Genomic DNA, 18,546 nt, shown 5'->3' on the forward strand with positions numbered 1-18,546 from the left:
TGCACGAGTGGCTGGGGAGCGGATGGGATGAGTCACCTGCGTGGCCTCTTCCGGCTCCTGGAGCCTCCATGGAAGGAAAACACACTGCACAGATCCACCCGGGCGAGCCCTCCTCCCCCTGGAGCAAGGACCACTCCCGAGAAGTCTTTGTTGAGGCCAGCATCCCGCAGCCGAGATCACCAGCTTATCTCGGAATTACCGTGCTCCTCGGTACAGCACCGACCCCCCTGAATCGCTGATGAGGAGGGAGGAGGAGGACAGGTGGGGAGGGGCCCGGTGGTGACGTGCCAACACAGAGCATTGGCAAATGCCCACATTTCACAAGCCAGGGGTTCCTCCCAGGGAACGTGTGTGCTCCAGCTTCACACCACGGCTCCTGGAGTCACACCCGTGCACCAGGGGCCATGCTGGGGCAGAGGAGGGGGCGGGGGAGGGGCAGGCTTAAATGCAAAGGGAAATTGGAGATGTCTTCACTCAGCTCCTGCTGCCCAGGGCTGGAGGGTCCCTGAAGCTGGCTGCCCCCATGAAGGTCAATGGGACAATTCCCAATAAACACACCCCCCCCACCAGATTAGCAGACAAAATGGTTCCCATGGCAACGACCGGACAAGAGAGTGGCTTGCGTTTGGCATTAATTTAGGCTATTTTCCCCAGTCTCCTTGGAGCCGGTTCTGTGAAACACAAGTGCTCGCAGGCTCCTTATCGAAGGCGTCCTTTGAAATCCCATCCAGTGTGTGTTGACGCTGAGCCAATTAGCGGGGAGAGAATTGGGTGGATCTCGGGGAAGCTGGCGAGACTGTGTTTACCAATTAGTTTTTTTTATGATGCAAATGCGGCGCAGCTTGCAGCAGGAATAAAAGCTAGCTGCCTGAATATGAAACTGTTAATTGCATTTTCGGAGCCACCGCTACAAGGTGAAACTAATCACACAGACGCTAGCGGAGCCTCGCCGCCGACGGGGCCCTGCTGCGTCCTGTCACCGGTGCGTGTGGAAGCGGCCCCACGCGTCTGCGCGGGAAGGGCGGACGCGGCGTTCGGCACGACCCTCCAGTGGTGAAGGAGGGAAAGTGTGTCTTTCTGGGAGTCAGCATAAAGATTAATTTTCACTTAAACCAGATTAGTGATGTTAACAAACACTCTGGCAGAGGGGAGGGTGGTGCTTCTTGGAATACTTTTTTTTTTTTTTTGCTTTAAGGTGATAGAAAGGTGCGTTCCCAAACAAATGTGAGCTCATTCTGACAGGGGCGGTGCACAGGCTGAATGGGCTCGTTAGAGAAGAAAGGGTCGTGATAATTAGCCACAGTTGATTTTCCCGACTAGAAACATCAAACAAAGAGGTGTCCTAGAACGAGGGAGCTGAGAGGCTGAGCGGTGTGGACGGGCGGGCAGCCGGGCTGGGGCGGGGGAGGACCACCCGGGCGTGGGCAGGGCCGTGGTGCGGGGCACAAAGGGCTCCTGGCCTTGGTCTCGTGGCCGCGCGGGAGGAAACAGGCTCTGCCAGCACTCCCCAGCCCTGGAGCCGGGGCTGGGCCTGCAGAGCAGCTCTGGAAAGGGCACGGCTGCTTGGGGGAAGGTCTGGTTTTAACGTCCCCCATGAACACTTACGTTCCTTTCCTCATCTCTGTATTAACGGCCCCAAATCTGCTTAAATTCGTGTTAAAACACATGGACAATGACTGAGGACCAAGCTGGCAGCCACAGAAAGAGCAGGGTGACAACAGGGGACCCTGTGCCCTGGGCAGGCAGCTGGTCCTGCAGAAGCCCCCCAGGGGTCCAGGGAAAATCCGTGCAGGGGCGTCTCTGGGCTCCTTCCTGACAAACCCGTCACCCCCTGGCATTTCAGGTTGGGGGGCTTACGACGCTGGCCACTCAGCTGACAGGACGTGGGGCCATGGCTGCGGCGCGGGCCTGGAATGGACACGTGTCCGGTGGCTTCTACGTGGTAGGTTCCCAGCGCCACTCGAGCTGACGGTGCCCTCACACCTGTTCCCGTCCATCCCCACGGCCCCCCAGGCTTATCGAGGTGGAACTGGCAAGTAACACTGCAGCCCACCCGGAGCCAGTCCACCTGAAGCGTGCCGAGTGACTGCTGGACACGTGCAGACAGTGACAGGAGTTCCCATGTCACACTGACAGGCACCCCCGGTCCCCGGGGAGAGCTGCCCTCCTCCTGTTTCCTGGTGGGAGCAGGGGTGCTCCCGCTGAGCTGACCCGGGTGCAGGGCACAGAGTCACCGACCCCCGTGCCCAGGCTGCGCACCAGTCCTCAGACGTGCAGGCACGGCTCGCTTGCAGGAAGGGGCCCTGGGGACAGCTGTGAAGGCTGCCCGCCCCACCAGAGAGATGGGGGGGTCTTTGTCCCCACTTCCCGGCACAGAGCCCCTAGGGCCCTCGGACTTCCCCGGGGGGGGGGGGGATGAAACAGGCACCTCTGTCTGAGGGGATGACTCGTGGCCCCCAGAGAGTGAGCGATAGGGCGGGGCCCTCGGGGAAGGAGGCACACACGGCCTGCTCAGGACTTTCACGGGGCTTCTTTCCGGAAGTCCGCCTGTCCTCTGCCCTCCGGGTCGGTGAGATGGAATCACACCGTCACGCACAGCAGCGTGTGCCACGCGCAGAGCGACTGCGTGTTCCACTCTGCAGGCGGTGGTTGGCGGCGGTAGGAGCCGTAGCAGCACGCCTCCGTCCCTGGGCCACGGCTGCCCTGCTGACCCCGCGCCCTGCCCGGGTTTGCTCCCAGAACACGAGCGGCAAACGGCTGCTCTCGGGGTCGACGAGGCCTGAGAGACAGACCGGTCGACGCCGAGGTGCCACGCTTCCCAGGCTCTGTCCCGAGCTCTCCTCGCGCTCCTGCAGCCACCGGTCCCTGCAGGGGACACTGGAGCCTGTGCGGATTTCAAGGAGGGACGGTCCCACCCGAGGCAAAGCCGCCCCTGGGGGTGAGAGGTCCCACGAACGAGTGTGAGGAGAGAGGCCTTCAAGCTGCGCACGTTTGTTTTTAAAGCGGAGAGACAGAGCGGCGGTGCCTATGCAGGAACCGGGAGACTAATCCTTCCTCTGATTTGAGGAAAAATAAATGAAGGACAAGCAAAGAGGATCTTTTCCAGGAGCGGAACTCTCAGTGCACGTTCAAAAGGTGTTTAATCCTCCGCGCATGTTGCTCTCCAGTTGATGAACAAGAAACACGTCGGGAGCAAAGGCTGGGAGCCACTGAGCGCGGCCGAGGCGGGGGAACCGCCTGCGTCACGTAGGCGGCTGCTTCAGTGCGATATTTAAAGTGTGTTAATTATCGCCAGAGCCAGACTACAGACGGGAAGGCCGGCTTTGAAGCCGCAGCTCTGAGCGTGCGGACGCCTTTGAAGTTCCTCTTCCCCTCGTCTCCCGTCCTGACGGGGGAGGCGCTGCAGCAGCCTGCTTCCACTGTCCGGGGACCCTTGGGTGTTGCCTCCCTGTGAGGAGCAGCAGGGCCGCCCCTCCCGGGGCTGCCTGGGCACGGCGGTGCCTTCAGAACCCCAACCCCGTGTGGGAAGGGCTCCCGGGGTGGACACCCCAGTTGGTGTGTTTCCTGGTGGCTTTTAGGGCGGGAGAGTCTGGTGTGATCCCCTGCTGGCCCTGGGGGGACCCGGAGAGAGCCCAGGACCCGGAGAGAGCCCAGGACCCGATGTGGTGGACAAGGTCGTGGTGGGTGCCCACGCCACCGTTCACGGGCAAAGGGCTTCCCACGGACACACCTGAACTCAGGCAGGAATCCGATCCAGTGTCACCTTGGTTAGGCCACATGACATGTGACTGTCCTCAGCTCCCAATGGGACAAATGAGCAGACATAACCCACTTATTTATATGCATATAAAATATAGCTCCATGAATCATATTGTGACTTTAAAAAAAAATCATCACCTGAGAATGTGATCATTGATTTTGGGGGTGGGAGGGGAAAAGAGAACATCAACTGGTTGCCTCCCACATGTGCCCCTACAAGGGATCGAACCCATGACGTTTTGGTGCTCAGGGTGATGCTCCAACCTACTGACCCACCCAGCCAGGGCCACTGTGTCTTTTAAACAAGGTCCTGTGAACGTCTGTGGTTTAAAAGTTTTACCAAAATAACCCTTTCCAATCTGTCACCATGACATGCAGCAAGACACCTGCACCACGCACAGGCAGGCCTGGCCGTCCTGCGGCCCTCAGTTTCTCTGGGGGGCGGGCCATGCCACCAGAGTGCCAGAGCAACGCCACATGCATGGCCAGGGTCCTCCAGGTGCCAGGGTCGCCTCCAGCGTAATGTCAGAAGCCACAGTTATTTCTAGAGGAAAACAGTGGAAAGGGAGGCTTGAAAAGTCTCCGTGGAGGAACAGGGGATCATGGGGTGATGAGGTTCGTGTAGACAACCCGGGGTGTTTGATAGAAGCCACATTAGTCCTGTGTGTGTGCATGCATGTGCATACATGCGTGGGGCGTGAGAACACTCTCTCAGCACCTTTGAAGAACAGGACATGTTACTAACTACAGTCCCCGGGCTGGACACTGGCCCCGGGAACGCCTCCCTTGACACTCTGAGCAGCGTCTCCCCACCTCCGCAAGCCCCAGACTCTGGCCACCGCCATTCTACCGTCTCTGTGAGTCGTTTCTCCCTAGTTTCCACACGGAAGTGAGGTCATACAGTATTTTCCTTTCTGTATCCGACTCATTTCACTTAGCACACGGCTCTCAAACTTCATCTGTGTTGTGGCAAATGGCAGGGTTTCCTTCTTTTCACGGTTGAGTCGTCTTCCAGTGTGTGTGTGCACGCGTGTGCATTTGCACACACGCAGCTTCTTTATCTGCTGCAGACACTTAGGTTGTTCCACGTCTTGGCTGTTGCTAATGCTGCAATAAATGTGGGGGTGCTGTATCTCCACGACAGTGATTTCATTTCTTTTGAATAAGCACCCAGAAATGCTGGATCACATGGTAGAGCTATTCTTAGTTCTTAGGGAAATTGGTGTCAAAATGAAGATGTGCCCTGGCTGGTTTGGCTCAGTGGACTGAGCACCAGCTTGCTTGCAAACCGAAAGTTTACTGGTTCAATTCCCAGTCAGGGAATGTGCCAGGGTTGCGGGCCAGGTCCCCAGTAGGGGGTGCATGAGAGGCAACTACACATGGATGTTTCTCTCCCTCTCTTTCTCCCTCCCCCCTCTCTAAAAAATAAATAAAATCTTTAAGAAAAACAAAACAACAGGAAGGCATATTAAAAGGTGTCATCAAAGACAGCGAGATCCGGAAGCTGGACGCGTGGCCCTGTGAGCCTCAGGTGCCAACTCGGTGCAGGAGGGACGCGTCACCGGGAGGCTGTGCTCCAACCCCAAGTCTGCGCTGCGGGCAGACTTCACACCCGGACGGACCGGGCGAGCGTTTCCCAGCGTCTGCCCAGGAGAGTCTGAGGAGGGACACACGAGCACCAGGAGTCTGCTCTCACTCTGCCTGGTTAGCGCCCTCCCTGCGGCCTGTGGACCAGGGGCAGTTCTGGTTGATCAGACGGTGGTCCGAGGGGAGCCACCGCACAGCAAGGCGGAACACGCCAGCACCGTACAAGCCCCGGGAAACACACACACACACACACACACACACACACACACACACACACACGGGACCACTGGGGGTGGAGGGCGGCAACCCTGCAAATACATAAGTGAGATCAGAGAGACGTGTCGGACCCGCACGGCACCGAATGCTGAGTCCAACACTTCCAGTCATGCCCGCTGCTGCTGACGTCTCGCCGAGCCGCCTTGCCATGGATTCTGCTGCGTGATCTCGCTTTCCTGGCAGACAGGGACCCGGCAGGCGCAGCCGGCACCTGACAGACACTGCGGGGTCTGGGCCCTGGCTGTGCTGCGGGCCGTGGCGAGGGGCACTGCTGTCGGCGTGTCGGGGAGAAAGAGCGGCTTCTGGAGGCTGTGCTGGCATCGGGGAGCAGGTTTCAACGACTCACCTGCGAGTGCGTCTGTGCTGTGCCCTGAGAGGACAGTGGGCGGTTTCCTCGCCCGTCCACTGCGTGTTTCCATTCAAAACAAACCACGTTCGTGAGGGCTCTAGAATCCTTCAGCGTGGAAGCGCCGGCCCCTCCAGGGCAGAGACAGGAATGTGGGGGGTGTGGGGGGGGGCCGGGGGGGGGGAGAGGGGAGACGCCCCTGGTCTGAGTGAACCGTGCAGGGTGTGAACGCCCTGGGCAGGCAAGTCCTCACCGTGAGCGATGGAAAGGTGAGAAGCCTTAGTTTCAGTGCGTTCCTCTAAAAGCAGGGCCTGGGGGTGATCGGAGGGAAACACCTAAAGTAACGGAGCGACGTGGAGTCGGGTCGGTCGCCACCACCGGAGCCCCTCGGGCTCCCACGGCTGCAGGTGCAGTTCGACCGGGGGAGGGGAGGGCCCCTGAGGTTGTAACCAACTCTGGCGGCAGCACCGGTGCTCCGAGCTGGGGCGGAGACGAGAAGTGGCCACCTCAACGAGGAAGCAGCTGCTGGCGGGTCCTGGTTTTCGCTGAAATGTCATCAAACCGCACACACCATCGCACCCGGTGACTGTTCGGACGCGGACGCCCGGCCCAGCTCGTCGCCGTTGGACGGGATCAGCGGTCATCACCCCGAGCGCCGCCGGAACGTTTAATACGTGTGGCACCTGCCTGCTGATCGGGGGGGGGGGGGGGGGGGGCTGACCCTCTTCCCTCTGGTTGTGAGACTAAAAGCTGACAGCAGCCATCGATGCGGATGCATCAAAACGATGCTGCCGTTGTCAGGCCGGCAAAGCTGTATTTCCTGGTGAGCCGCCGAGTGTTCGCAGTCAGCCCGTGGGCCGGCCGTGAGGTGAGAAGGCTGGAACTCGCAGACCGCGGGCGTCAGCACTCGCCCCTGCAGACAGGTTCCTCCAGCAGCCGGCAGCCTCAGCGACCACCGCGGGTTCTGGGGGGGAGTGTGGCGGTGACGTTGGCGAGACCTCGTGCCGCTTCACGCCGGAGGGAAGCACATCACCGCCTTTGCTGCAAACGGCCCTTTCGGGACCTGCCTTCTCGTGCTGGCGGTGGCAGTGAGACGAGGTGTCGGCAGCGTGCAAACTGCGTTTGGGGGGGTAACACGCACCAACGCGCGGTGGCCTCCACGCAGCCGGGCCCTGCAGGGAGGACGCCCCTCCCAGAGCCACCTTCCGGGACCGCCCCTCCTGCCTGCGGAGTGTCTCCCGGGTCTCAGCACCCCGGTCTCTGCCTTCATGTCCCGTCCCGGCACCTCCGCACCCCAGCACCCCAAGGTCAGGCTTGGTCCTCGTGAAGGAGGGAGCCTGGGGTGGGGCGGGCACCCCTGCACCTCCCACCCCAGCCGAGGAGCCCGAGGTCTCGCATTCGGTGCACACCACGGTGGTCCGATCCGTTCACAGCCCACCTACACTCGCCCCACACGACAGGTTCCACCCGCGAGAAGGGAGTCTATCTGCCGCCAGCCGGGCTGCGGGCGGACCTCCGGTGAGGGAGACATCGCTGTGAGGCTGAGGGGCGCACGGACTGGCGGGAGCCGGATGCAGTTGTGACCACCTGCGGGCCCCGTGCCCCTGTCTTCCCTTCCTCGCCGGGCCCTGAGGCCGCCCCACGGCGCACGGTGACCGGCCCCGGCTGACGGGGGCGAGGGGGGGAGCGGGAGCTGGAGGAGACCGAGCGAGGCGTCTGCAGGCACGGGTCACAGTCACCCAGAGTCACAAGGCGCTGGGTGCCGCCCCGACCCTGCTGTGCATCCGGCCCCACCTCCCTGTCCCACCCAGCAGAGCGGACGTCAGACAAGGCTGGGAACCTTCGCACTCAGGGCGACCCGCTGTAGCCCATCCCTGAGACGAGGACACAGGTGTCGCCTCCCAGTCAGGACGCTGTCCCGCCCTCGGCTGACAGACAGGGCTGCGAGGAGCGGGGTGCAGCTCCCCAGCTGGGTTCAAAGGTCGCCCAGTGGAGCCCGTTGTGTTTTTTGTGGGCTCACACGTGGTGTGGTCACCTCTGAGGGGTGTGGTCCCATGATGTGGGACTTACAGGGTCACCCTGGAGGTGAGCTGGGTGTGCTCTCCCTGTGTTTCCCCGTGGAGAGGCACGTGGGGGCCTGACAGCCAGCCCCACCCTGAGTCAGCAGGCTCGTTTTCGAGGACAGGCCACTGGGGCCTTCGCCTCCCTGTGGTGCAGGGAGGTGTGGAAAGGGGCCCCCCTGACCTGCAGGGGCTGCTGATGGCAGCCCTCCCCATGGGCGGGGGTTTCCTGCTTTTGTGCCGGGGAGCGTGCGGGCCCCACCTGGGCCAAGTGACCGCTCGCTCGCTGATCTGATTGGCTCAGCACAGCTGCCACCTGCTTTGTGCGCTGATGAGCCCAGAGGGTCCACCCTAACCCTAACCTCCACCCCTCTGGGAGTGACCAGTGCAGCCCATGCCCAGGCCGCTGCCCTGGGCCTGCGTGAAGCCGCCGCTGAGAACCCTCCTCCTGCTCTGCGGCTCTTCGCCTGCCAGTTGCCATGGGGACTGGTGTGCGCGGGGATCCCAGAAGACGGCCGACAGGCATCGCATCCCCTCAGCTCAGACAGCCCCGTGGAGGAGGGGGGTGGGTGGCGGGACCCTGGTCCCCTGGCGTGGGGTCACACTGGCTCCCAGCTGGCCCCACCCCCCACTCCTCCCTCACGCCATCTTGAAGCAATGTCTTTACAAGCACAAAGGCGCTAAGATCTCACAGTAAGGTGACAGGAGCAAGGAGAAATGCCATTTGTGCCCAGAGTTACGGTGGCTGTGGAAACAACGGCGTCCCCGGTGTCTCAGAAGGACTGACGTCCCACACGCCTGCTAAGCAGAGGAGCAAAGGGCCCACACAGCCAGGGGTGGCTGGTGAGAGTCCCCGAGAGGCCAGGGATGTCCCCATCGCTGGACACGGCTGTCGCCCGAGCTCCCCACGTGCCGTTCACCTCCCAGCACGAGCAGCTGTCGTAGCCACTGAAGGGGACCAGCTGCGCCCGGCCCTGAGCTGGCCCGACGGGGCTGTGGTCGTGGACGGCAGGGAGGAGCCGCTCTCCGTGAGGGCCAGAGCCCCGAGCCGTCACAGGACTGTGCCGCTCACTGGACACACGACAGTCCCCCGGACCAGCGTTCCCGCACCTTTAGCACACGAGCCCACCCTCAGCAAAGGGGGAGCTGGACGGAGGCCGGGGGGCCGGGGGCCACGGCCCTGCCCAGACAGCAGGTGCGTCGGGGCGGCACGTGCCCCTCCAGCGTGAGTCTGCAGGCGGCGCTGACCCCTTTTCCCCTCCCGGTGCCTCACGGGCCCCCAATGCGGTCTCCGTGTGCCCTGCATGCATCCCGCCGAGTGGTCCTGCCTCGGCAAACACCCTCCGCCTGCTGACCAGGCAGAAAGGACCCGTGTCCCAGCTTCTTCCCCCCTCCACCACTGACACCTGGATCCCCTCCTGCCGGCTCCTCACCACCGTCCACCACCCCCATCCGTGCCCCAGTGTCCCCGTTCCCCGCCAGTGACCCTCAGGTTTCCGCACCGTCCCATCAGCCCCCCCCCAGCCGCCACCCGTTTCTGAGCATCCAGAGACGTGGGCACATCAATCACCACTGAACCGCAAACTCTGCCCCACACCCCTCAGACTCTTTGGGCTTTCCAGCGAGAAAAGGAGAAATAGCCGCAGCCTCCCCTCCAGATGCCTCCCCCACGCCCCCTCTGGGGTGGGGGTGGGGCTCGCACGTCCCCGTCCCCCCGGTCTGTCCAGGTCACGGCTCCCGGGCACCGTGTGGGACTGAGCATGTGCGGAGAGCAGCTGGGAGGGATGTGTGTGGGGAGGGAGAGGGGTGACGAAGGAAGGAGGGGAGGGACTCCGGCGGTTCCGGGGGACCAGGAGGCCTGCCTCCCCTCCTGGAGGAGGGTGTGGCCGGAGGAGCCCTCACAGCGCCAGGTCCCTGGAGGTCTCAGTGGGGTCTGGCCAGAGCCATGGACCCGAACATCCAACCGCCCTCACCCTGCCAGTGCTGCCGCAGCAGCACTCCCTGTGCCATGCCCTCGGGGATCGGGGTCCCTTGGGGCCCTCGGCAGGCCCTGCTGTGTGAGGGGCACTGACGGAGCCTCCCTCCTGCGTCACATCGCGGTTGCCACTGACGGGACCGAGGCCAGGGCCTGGAGTCCAGTGGGGAGCCAGAGGCCAGACCGCACCCGGTCCACCCACACCATGCGGCCGCCTGTACTTGGGCCTCACCTGCGAGCACGGCCCCTGTTGCCCACCCCCCCGAAGCCGTGTCAGCTGACGCGCTACCGACTCACTGTCTCCCCCAAAAACATCAGGGTGCCAGGGAGACGTTCAGTCCTTACACGCCCTCCCTTGGGTGCGTGCATGCATGCACATGTGTGTGCACATGCGTGCATGTGCATGTGTGTCATGTCAAAATAGCTTTACCTGCTGCCTTCGCCACATCCGCCGTCGTCACGTTCTGGACGTTGGGGCTCACCCTGAAGGTCACTGCCGGTCCCAGGACACTGGAAGAGATCATTCCGACGGGCGTCAGGGCGGCCTCTGCGGGAGCGCGGGGACAGCACAACACAGACCCCGACACGTGCACCCACCCCACGTGTGGCCTCCGCCAGGTCTGCGTGTCCCACACGTGCACCCAGGGCCACCGCCCCCACGCGTGAGCATGTTCTCGACACTGTGACTCTGTTTCCACGCTCCAGCGATTCCACCGAGAGGGGCGCCTACGAGAGACTCAGCCCCAACAGCCCACCCCGACAAGCAGGTATTCTGCAAAGGAGGAAAACTGTTATGGAAACAGGTTTTGGTATCTGGTCCCCGGGGGGCAGAATGAGTCAAACACAGAAAGCAGAGAGAGGGGCATTTAAAAAATCCTTTTGCCAGCACCTGTTTAAAAAACTCATCAAGGTTGTCAGGAAACATTCACTAGAAAGATAACTCGTAGGGAATCGGCAGACAGCAATTATTCAAAATCCAAAGCTTTCAAACACTGCGTTGAACCTGGTTGGGAACACACACCACTTTTTTAACAATTTGCCTCGTCTCAAGTCTGCGTGCACTTCGGGACCAGGAGTTACACGCGCGGCAGCCTCCAAGCCGAGCGGGACTTTGGGGTCGGCTCTGCAGGCAGAGCAGCCCCGTGCACAGAGGGGGACAGTCTTCCCAGGGCGACCTCCTCAGGCGTCCGTGTGGGAGCGCCCCTCAAGGACGCAGGGTGCGTGGCTCGGGAAGGAGCCCGCTTCAGGGGCAGAAGGCCGCCGAGGAGGCGGGGGCTCCACATTCCTCCAAAGCGCCTGCTCCCCAGCGACGCGCCTTGAACCCGGCCCGAGCCGGTCTGGCGAGCCGAGGCCCCACCCCAGCCAGCACTGTCTTGCCAAAACGTGGAGAGAAGCCCCCTTACTCTGTCCCTTGAAACGTCAGCTGGAACACTGAGAAGCAGCTGCACGAGAAAACGGAAAACAAAAACAATACCCGTGACGGGGGGGGGGGGGGTGGGCGCAGCACCTTCTAACCAGCCAGGCTGTGTGCTGCAGCTCTCCGCCGACGTCAGTGTTCACGGTGAAACCGTTTAAAGGGCCCTGACGGTAAGAATGCTGCAAGGAAAAGTGCACAAGAGCGGGAGCCCACGGAGCGATGAGCCCACGCCCAGGAAGACGTGGCGTAGAAGTTAGAACGGCCGTCTCAGGAAACGCCGACTCGCAGGAAGAACCTGCCACCACCTGCCTGGCCTCATCTCCCGCCCACGTCCCACTTCGGGGCTCAGGGTCCCGGACGAGCCCACGGCTGCTGGGGGCTCTGCCGCCTCCGACTCCGCCGTCCTCCTAGGCGCCGCGTGAGGTCTTGTGCATTCAGACGCCACCCCATTCGTAACTCAGGGTCTCGGCCCCGAGTGCGGGTCCTCACGGCTCCCTGGCCGCCAGCCCACCGTGCACGTCCGAGTCGGCCCCTGCCATGGTGTCGCAGCTCTGCACAGTGAGGATGGAGGACGGTCCGGCCTGTGGAGGTTCCTGCTGCCTTCTCGGTCCACAGTTGCCACCTTCTGTGGAGACTCCTGGAAGGTGCCCTGGCCCTCATCCTCGGTCCTTGGTTCCCGCTTCGAAGGTTCCAGCCCCGCTCCCGCCCTGCTCTCCTGGCCTCGGAGCCCGGAGGCACCGTCCTCAGCTGGCTGCACCCCGGACCCTCCGGCAGCCCCACTTCTGCTGCTCACGGCCAGGCTGATGTCCCCTCACCTGTGCAGGCCCTGTGCCTGGGGGCCCAGCCACACCTGGCCCTCCCTCCCTCCCGAGAGCTCTCTGCCCCACAGAGATCTTCCCCGGCTCTGCAGGCAGCACTGTCTTCCCGCCAGGGCCTCACACGAGGTGGCAGCGAGCACAGCGTCTCCCCAACCCGGAAGGGGTCCCCTCTGTTGGGAGTGGCCCTTCTCTTCACTCGAAGGGCACCGATCAGTGGACAAGACTGACTGCAGGATCGGGCTGTCGGCTGCTTGTGGCCGTGCCTGGTCTGCGTGGGGCTGGTCCGGAGGCCTCACGAGGCTCGGGCAAGGGTGCGACGCTGGTCCCCACCGCCTGCCGTAGCAGGTCCCGCCGCACCCCCGCTGCCGGAGTGCTCGGTGCGGCCCGGCATCCATCAGCCACACGGACGGCCGTGATTAGATTATAAAGTCATAACTGTGGCCGCCGTGCGTCTGCCGGCATAATTACATCAGCATGCTAATGCCGTTTTAATGGTCTCTAATGATGTAATAAGAAATAATGGAACTTGCTTGACAGCTACATAACCATTAACGAAGCACATTGAGCATAACTAGCACTTCCCCACACACACACCCACGGTCCCGGGAAGGGCCGGCTTCTCGGCCTCCCCCGCGGCAGCCCCGAGCACGCAGCGCCCCTCCCCCCGCCGCTCCCGTCCACAGAGCTGCCGTCAGCACCGGGTCCTGGGCTCCCACGTGTGCTCAGGAGTGCCAACACTAATACCACACACGTGCACACACACGTGTGTGTGTGTGCACATGGACAACAATGGAAGACCCTGGGGTGCAGTACAGACATTAACTGGCCAGGACGGGGGTGCTTCAGGGAAGCCTTTCCCACCAGAGCACCCGAATCCAGCTCCAAGCATGAGCAGGATGGCAGGAGGGCCAGGGACACCCCTCCGATCGGACCCCACCAGCCAGGATGCTCCCAGCCCTCCCCGGAGCCCCCGGCTTCCTGAAGGCCACGCGCCCCCGGCCCCAGGCCAGAGCGCAGCAGCAGCCCGGGGACCGGGCAGGGAGTGTCCCCCTCGGAAGGGGCAGCTACGCCCTGCCACCACCCTGCGGCCCAGCATCCCTGTCGTCCCCCAGGCCCAGATGGCCAGCCGGGAGAGGGGCCTGCTGCCAGCCCAGGGCCCCAGGACTCCTCTCCATGACCCCCACCGGTGCCTGCTCTCACGGTGGAGAAGGAGCCAGCTGGTGGGTCCCTGCAGGGTGCGGCTCAGTCCTGCCCTACCCCGCCAGCGTCCCTGTGTCCATCCTGCTCTGCCTCCCAGGCAAGAGCCTCTCCGCCACACACCCACCGCAGCCCCCTTGCACCAGGTCCCTGTCCCCACCTCACCTGGATCTTGCAAACCCTCCTCTCCCTGCTGCCGTCCTGGCTGACCCGCAGCCCGGGCTGCTGCTCCTCCTCCGGGTCTGAACCAGTCCCTCTCCTGGGCCCCGCTGAGCGTGCACAGTCTGCCGTCTTCTCCCACCGCTCAGCGCGCCTCGCCTGCACAGCCCACCTGTGCACCAGGTGTGTGCACCCAGTGAGGGGAACAGATCCCCAGCTCTCTGAGGCTCCGGGCCCAGTGACAAATTCCTCATTCGGAATGCTGACTGCGTGGGTCCCGTGCTCCATGCTGGGTGCTGGGGGTGCACACCAGCTACTCTCTTCTTCCAGAAGCTTCTGGGCCCCAGGCTGGGGGAGGTGCTTCCTCACTCCCATCTCTGGGCACCCTTCATGCCTGCTGCCCACAAATGCACCTGTTTCCCCCGAAGTGGCCAGCCACTTGGCAGGGCAATGTGGTCCCGCTCCTAGCCCACAGCCAGGTCACGGAAGGTGCTCAGTAAACCCCGGGCTGGCCTGGGTGTCTGCAGGCCGCAGTGGGGCTCCCTGTGTCCACGCTCCCATCTCTGGGTGCTCAGCTCGGCTCCACTTCCAACCTCAGCAGGGCTCGCCCGCCGCACTGCTCGCGCCCCGCCTCTCCACGGGGGCCTGCCGTCCGCCTGCACCTGCGCCTGCACCCGGCGACCCACTCAGGCGCCCCCTTGCGTGGTGCTTGCCCTCGATGCTCCTACATGTTTCAAGAACTAGGCCGTGGCATCCAGCCTCCCCCCGTGCACGGGCCACGGGTCTGCCCCCTGTATCCCATCAAAACGTGCCGTGCACCCTGCAGCCACCCACCAAGTGCTACCGAGGTTTCACCGACTCATGGGCAATGGGGCTGGCGAGGTCCATGGAACATTCCAGACCCTCCCAGGTGATCCTTGGAGCTGCAGGGCTGGGAACCATGGCCCAGTGGGCCTCTGTGCTTGCTGATTATAATTCTTATAATTACACTCAGGTTTCAGCTGTGTTTAAATAACTTACCAACCCCACTGGAATTTCCTTTCATTTCTTTCCGAAACAGTTTCTCTCTGGTGTAATTAACGGGAACCACAGGCCCACAGCTCCTTCCCTTGCAAACCGATTTATGAAACAGAGCCTGACGTGGGCGAGAATCAAACCCGGAGACCCCATGCCCGCACTCACTCGGTGTCCGTGACGACGCTCGTCGGCACCTTGAGCAGACGGGTGATGTCCTCCATCAACTCCTCGCCCTTCTCTGGGCTCAGGGGGCTGTGGGGAGAGCGGAGAGGGGCAGTGTCACCACACGGAACTCACTCGTCAGTTCTGCAGGGCCTGAGGCCCCCTGAGCCCCCACCCGGCCTGGGGACTCTGGCAGCCACCCGCTGTGTTCTTGCCACGGAGACCAGCTCTCGGGGCAACAGGCACAAGCTGTTTCTTCAGCCACGACGACTCACCTGGGTTTTCCAGCGAGAAACAAACCATCCAGTGCGACGGTGACAGTTAGGGTGTGTGAGGGGCCTGAGATGCAGCAGCGGGCTCATCTCGGCCTCAGTGAGAGCGAAATGGGGCAGAGGGGTAGGGGCGGGGGAGGGGACACAGCAGATGCTGACAACCAGACCTCAGGATGGGAAGGCAAATGTGCAAAGGGGACGCATTTTTATTTTTTATTTTATTCCCTTTAATTCTCACCCAATGACACGTCTACTGATTTCAGAGAGAGAGGGAGGGAGGGAGAGGAGCATCAGTGTGAGAGAGAAACATGGATTGGCTGCCTCCTGTACGCGCCCTGACCTGGGATCCATCCCACAACCTTCTGGTGCGACAAAAGGAACAACGCTCCAACCAGCCGAGCCACTCGGCCGGGGCAGAGACACATTTTTTAACGGATCCATCTCTAAAGTGAGTTATGGGCCAACGAGGAGACATTTAAATGCTGCACTTGAAGGGGCAGGGAGGAGACGGGCGGATGGCCAACCGGCGGTGACTCTGTGAAAGGGGTGCACATCCCAGAATGACCCCCCCGCCCCCAGCACGGCCGCTGCAGGTGAAGAGGTAAGTCCAAGGTCCGATGACAAACCCTGAACCCCAGCCCCGGCTCTGCAGGTCGCACGTCGCCTGGGGGCTGCCATTCCTGCGGCCTCGGAGGACGGTCCCGTTAGATCGTTCCATCGACGCGGTTTTACCCCACAGGCGCCCGTGCCTCCCTCCTCCCGCCTCCCACAGGTGTGAGGTGGTCCTGGGGGCCCGGAAACCAAGTCCACAGCCCGGCCTCCAGGTCGGCTTCCTGTCCGGGGGGACGCAGGCAGATGCCACCAGCGAGGAAAAACAGAGCCGTGTTGCGGGTGGAACAGTGTCACCAAGAACACACGTGCTGCAGGCCTGGCGCCAGGCCCTTAGGACGCGACGGCTGCAGGTGACCAGTTTAGGGTGAGCTCCTGAGGGCCCCGACGCCCCCCTCTAACCTGACCTCTAACCTGAATGTCCCTGGGCCAGTCCCACCCAGGTCCAGGCCTGTGGGCCACACCGAGTTTCAAAGACCAGCCAGGCCCTGCATCCATGGCCCCGGTCCAGGTGCCTCTCCTTCTGTGTCCCCTCAGCTCCCAACTCCCCCAAGAAGCCCCCCTGGGTTCACTCCCAAGTCCTGAACCCGTGGCCTGGGCTTGCCTGGACCCACGGCAGCTGCTGAGGGCCTGGCCACCTTCCTTCTGACACCCAACCCAGCTGCAGGCTGATTGGTGCAGCGGCGGCCAGGTGAGGCCTCTGCCTTTCAGCTCATCCCTCCCAGCACTGGCCGGGCCGTGCAGGGAGCAGTGGCGGGGTTTCTCCAGGTGTGGTCGGGTTTCTGCCACCAACTGCCACCCCACATACAACCACAAGCTGGTTTGATGAATGTGTTAAACAGCATGAATGGATGCATAGGAAAATATCAAACTGTCAAAAAACCCAACATTTCTTAAATCATTAAAATGTAAAATTTTAGGGGAACTCCAGCAATCCAGCTGAGTTGCTGTGAAAATCAAATCAGGTGACTTGCAGCAGAGCCCCTTGAAATGGAGCCCGGCCCAGCCTGAGCCGCGTGGTCACTGCTGGCTGCCCCTGCTTCCCAGGACCCGTGTCCTGGGGGTTTCATGACAGAAGTGACCTGGCTCCTCAGAGCCGCAGGGACGCAGCTTCCCCACCCCACTCCAGGGGTCTTACCCCGTCCCCTGAAGCCCAGGGCCCCACACTGAGCATCTTCCCACTTCCAACCTGGTGGGTCACCACACTGCAGGAATCTGTTCCCCAGCGCGTGTTACCCCCAAGGGGGGAATCGCCGAGCTGGGGTGTCCAGAGGCTTGATCATGAGCCCCAGCCCACTGTCTGCCTCCTGACGACCTCCTGACCCCGTGTCCTTTCACCCATGACACAGAGAGTTCACACTGTCCTCCCTAATGAGACCATCTCGTCAAATCCAGCAGCTCAGAGTGCTGTCAGGAGCCTGGCTGCCTGCACGTGAGACGCCCGGCCACCCGAGGGCCCAGTGGGAGCCATCGGCCTGCTCCTTCTCACCCCCGCGGGCTGTGGGCTCCAGGAGGGGCCGGCGGGTGGGCCACGGCGCCACCGGCTCCGCCCAGCGAGTCGCACACACGGGCGGTGCTGATGTGCTGGGCGTGAGCATGCAGCTGCTTCTGCTCTGTGTTTACAGTGAGTGGCTCCCACCTGTCACTTCACAGCCCGAACTTCCTCGGGAAGCAGCTGCAGTTAATCTCAAGGGTCAGTGGGTGGCTGCCGTGTGTGCAGTTCCGTCAGTCAGTCAGCCTGTGGCATCACCTTGATGCCAGGACACCCAGCGTCGCCGCGGACGGTGGGGGAGGGGATGGGAGCACTCAGCTGCTGGGGTCAGAGCTGGGACGGCTGGAGGGCACCTGACTGCCAGCCCCGGTGTCTGCTGACAGGGGAGTTCTGGGAGTGAGGCACTGTCTCCTCTCTGGTGCGCTTCACCCTGAAGCACCGAGGGGTGCTGACAGCCCTGTGCAGCCGTGGTGAGTGAGGGCGTGCCCCGGGGCCTGCTGGACAACAAGGCGGGAAAGGACCAGGGACGCACGTGGTCACTCGACGGGAGGCTCCCACGGAAGTGGCTGCACCCGTTCTCTGTGGCAGCCTCAGGCGCCACGCACGGCAGGACGGCGTCCGTGGGGCCCTGACGTCGCTGCCAGCACGGGAGACCAGGTGGAAACGGGAACCACGGGACACGGGAGGTGGGGCTGCCTCGCAAAGACAGGTGAGGGTCACGTTGGGGCGGGACGCGCTGCGGAGCAGGCACTCCTGAAGGCTCCCTCGGCCTCCCACCCCCGACTCTGCAGACCACCTCACGTGATGCTCACACGGCCCTGGGGGAAGGTAGGGTCGTGACCCTCATTTCAAAGGAACCTCTGGGAACTGGGGATGGAGAAATTGAATGCACTGTCCGAGGTCGTGGGACTGGTCAATTCCCCAAAGAAAACCGCTAACCTAAACGTAACCATGAGGTGACCGCTGGGACGCAGGCTTCCAGAACCCGGGGGACTGTGGCATGCCCAGGTGGACGGCACCGTGATGTCAGAGGGCCGGGCCGCCAGTGTCCCCACGTCTTGCCTCTGTAACAGTGTAACCGTCTCCGTCCCAGGGGCTGGGGAGATCGGGGCCTGGCCGGGGCTGGACGGCCCTGCGACCCAGACGTCACGCCTGGGACTGTGTGCCTGAGAGCGGAGCCTTTGGTTCCGCTGCTCCCCTGCCTGGCGTGGACACTGCCTGCGTATTGAAAGCGCACAGACAAGGGAACACGTGGTCCCTGGGTGGCAGCGTGAGACGGGCGGTTGTTCGATGAGACAGTGGGAACCAACCGGTAAAGAGAGGTTTCCGTGGGACCCCCCACTATTCCAGTCATCCCTCTCCACATGGTGCCAAGTAACGATGTTTATTCTATTTAATCT

General features: G+C 62.6%; 1 protein-coding gene across 1 annotated transcript in view; it reads right to left on the reverse strand.

Annotated features, from left to right (window-relative positions):
• The window catches only part of PTPRN2 (protein tyrosine phosphatase receptor type N2), a 372,178-nt gene that overhangs the window by 156,686 nt on the left and 196,946 nt on the right, over positions 1 to 18,546 (reverse strand). Inside the window, 2 exon segments of the mRNA XM_036011084.1 lie at positions 10,434 to 10,513; positions 14,777 to 14,863. Of these exon segments, the coding sequence (XP_035866977.1) occupies positions 10,434 to 10,513; positions 14,777 to 14,863 (167 nt within the window).

Source organism: Phyllostomus discolor, chromosome 10, assembly GCF_004126475.2.
Source record: "Phyllostomus discolor isolate MPI-MPIP mPhyDis1 chromosome 10, mPhyDis1.pri.v3, whole genome shotgun sequence".
Classification (NCBI taxonomy): domain Eukaryota; kingdom Metazoa; phylum Chordata; class Mammalia; order Chiroptera; family Phyllostomidae; genus Phyllostomus; species Phyllostomus discolor.